The sequence below is a fragment of the Condylura cristata genome, unplaced genomic scaffold (genome assembly GCF_000260355.1).
Source record: "Condylura cristata isolate star-nosed mole 26May11 unplaced genomic scaffold, ConCri1.0 scaffold00029, whole genome shotgun sequence".
Lineage (NCBI taxonomy): Eukaryota > Metazoa > Chordata > Mammalia > Eulipotyphla > Talpidae > Condylura > Condylura cristata.
In genome coordinates, this window is record NW_004567130.1 from 18,224,171 (window position 1) to 18,227,137 (window position 2,967).

Below are 2,967 nucleotides of genomic sequence, written 5' to 3' on the forward strand. Positions count from 1 at the left end.
CCCCGCCCCGTCCCTCGGCCCCGCCCCACCAGCTGGCCGTCGCCCCGCCCCGGAACCGCGCCGGGTCCGCCTCCGGAAATGACGTAACACGGCCTAGCAACCGTTACCAAGGAGCCCATCTCTAGCAACCCTCTGACACCCCAAAGATTTTGGGGGGTGGGGAAAGAAAAGTGATTTCGTGAGGACAATTGGAGGTAACTTCGCCAGCCCGCGGTCGGAAACGCCCCGAGCCCCCGAGAACCCCGCCCTCTCCCTTAGGGATCGCGGGGAACTCCTGTGTGGGGGCCCGGGTTCGGCCTCCACCGCGCTCCCCGTCGCTTCCCCGCGGGCCTGTCGGAGGCGGGGGCCCCGGCCTCGGAGCGGGCGCGCAGTCTTGGGGAGCGCCCGTCGCTGGAGCCCGCGGGGCCGTTGCGCCGTCGGGGTCCGCGCGCCCGCCCGGCTGGCGGCCGAGGCTGCTTTGCCGATGCAGAGCAGAGACCGCGGGCAGACACCCGCCGCCGCGCCCGGTGACCCCACGGCTGGCCAGGGCGCTGGGAGACCCCGCTGCTGCCGCCCCCCACTCCCCGCCGCGGTGGTTCACAGTTGCGCCGCTTGTTCCCACGGGAGGAGTGGGGCTCCGAGTTCTTCGTTAAAGCCATTCACTTATGCACACAGAGCTGGGTGCAGGCCGCAGGTGCTGGGTGAGAGGACCCCAGAGGCAGAGCGGGGAGCAGGACAGGCCAGGCGGGTCCCCAGAAACACACTGCTGAGGGGACGAGAGGGCTCTGCTGCGCCCGGGGGGTGGGGTGGGGGGGGTCCCTCCCTGGTGTAGTGGCCCAGATGGCTGCCTAGTGCAGAGACTGACCCCTGCGCCCCAGGGAGGACCCGATTCCAATGGTAAATGTTTCAACCATTAAACATATGCACGTGAAGGTCTTGGCTGAACTTTTCTGTAAAATTAACAGTGGGCAGCTTGCCTCTCCGATGTGGATTTTTGGTTGAGGTTCTTTTTATAGCTTAAAGGGAACCTCGAATTTGTGAATTCCATTGGTTATCCCGGCTGCCGTCCACTGGCTTATGTTTTTTAAAGATAAGATATGGAGTTACTCATAGTTTTATCAAAATTGGGGGGAAACTATAGCTTTACATTCGGATGTGAGCCGTAATGTCCGGCACCACGCGCAACCTGAGACCTGCGATTTCAGAGCTTCCCCAGCTAGTATCTCCGATAAAACAGCATCTGCCCCTTTCATGGCTAAAAGCTCTGAAGTAATGTTTTCTTTAATTTTTTAGCATTTCATTTGGAATTTTCAAAATTCATTTAAATGCCTATGAGATTAAAAAGTGCCCGCAAAATTTCTACCACTGATCCCCCTGCTAACACAGTGGTAACGGAGTGCACAAGTCAGTGAGAAAGAATTTGGATAAAGCTGTGTTAGCTCCCAGCTACAATGGGGCTCTGGTGCCATGGGGTGTGACCCTCTCAATAACGTGCAGGGGGCCTGAACAAAGGTGACCGCTGTAAAAATAGTTTAAAAATGCACTTCTGGAGATGGGGGACAGAGAATTTCCACCTTCTAGGTGGAAAAAAAAAAAAACAGTATTAGCGGGAAGGCAGAGATGTCACATCTATGAGGAAGCAGTGACTATTTCTGTTGCCTGAAGTTGGAAAGAGCAAGGTAACAACTTGGAAATAAAGTTGAGAAAAGCTAAATTGAACTAGATCGAGAGAGTCTAAAGCCCAAAAAGTTTGGGCTTTATTTTACAGGCTATGAGAATGACACGGGTGGCTGTTAAAAAAGAGAATCGGTCGAGGGTGAGTGGAATGTGCATACAGGGAAGGGCAAAGTGTAGCGCCCCAAATTGAAGTAAAACAAGAGCCAGCTGAAAGCGAGTAAGCTAAGTATTGTACATGAAGAAGGTGGGAAGGAACAGAGGAACCGGGAACTCGTGGCAAGAGAATGCTAGTAGTCAAGAAAAAGCAGAAATAGGACACGGAAAAGTGAGAGGATCAGTGAAAGCCAAGATCTGTTCTACAACGAAAACCTCCAAAAACAGAACTAGCAGTGGGAAAACCGGGTCAGTGGACAGCAGCGAGACAGAGTGGCAGCGGCCTGGAGGAGCCCCGCAGCACGGCAGGGCTCAGGCCGAGGGGAAGTTAGAGCTGGAGCAGAGATGCCGGGGCTCGCTCTTCGCTATAATAGGTCGGATGATGGACCCATTAGTCCGAGGTCTTTGAGAGCTAGTGCTGACAACTGTCGCCGCGTCCGCTGCTGTACCAAAGCATTTGGCACCAAGCGCTGATGCTCGTTGCTCAGCCTTCTTGTCGCTGCCCTCAACAAGGTCACCCTCGCGCTGCGCTTCTGGGCCACGGAGAGCTAGTTTCACACCCACTTCCTGTGAACTTGATGCTGACGGCCCCCAAACTTGTCCACACTGAGGCCTCTTTTCTCTTAATTCTCCCGCAAAGGGTCAGACCCAGCTATGAGTGACCAAATCAAGTTCATCGTGGACAGCCTCAGCACGGAGCCCTTCAGGAAGAGCTACAACCTCATCACGTTTGATTCCCTGGAGCCGATGCAACTCCTGCAAGTGCTCAGTGATGTTCTTGCTGAGATCGACCCCAAGGTGGGTGTGGCGGGAACATCATTCTGGGCCCTGTTTGGTCCAAGTCTCAGGGGAATTCCGAACCTCTCCCGACCCTATTTTCCGTGCCTGTGTGGAAACAGTAAATTCTCTTTTAAGCTTTCTCTACCAGCTCAAAGTGAAATTACCCTTATTTAGACATGGTTTCTCTGCTTTCAGACATAACTGGATTTGGTGCTGGAATGGACATGCCTTTACAAGAGGCTTTATTGTAGTGCAAGCCAGCTCACGTCTCCTATGCGCTCCCTTTTTCTGGTGGAGATTTTTTTTTTAAAGATTTATTTATTTGTACATACAGAACTGGGGTACAGGCCAGAGGCTCAGGGGCAGTGAGAGGCTTCA

At 54.1% G+C, this 2,967-nt stretch overlaps 1 protein-coding gene across 2 annotated transcripts in view; it reads left to right on the forward strand.

Annotated features, from left to right (window-relative positions):
• The first annotated feature begins 89 nt into the window (after positions 1–89).
• IFT81 (intraflagellar transport 81) overlaps positions 90–2,967 on the forward strand; it is a 48,410-nt gene continuing 45,532 nt past the window's right edge. For both annotated transcript variants that reach the window (XM_004691022.2, XM_012731218.1), the window contains exons 1-2: positions 90–194; positions 2,450–2,607. In XM_004691022.2, coding sequence (XP_004691079.1) covers positions 2,464–2,607 — 144 coding nt within the window. In that variant the 5' untranslated portion in view covers positions 90–194; positions 2,450–2,463. The remainder of the gene's footprint in view (positions 195–2,449; positions 2,608–2,967) is intronic.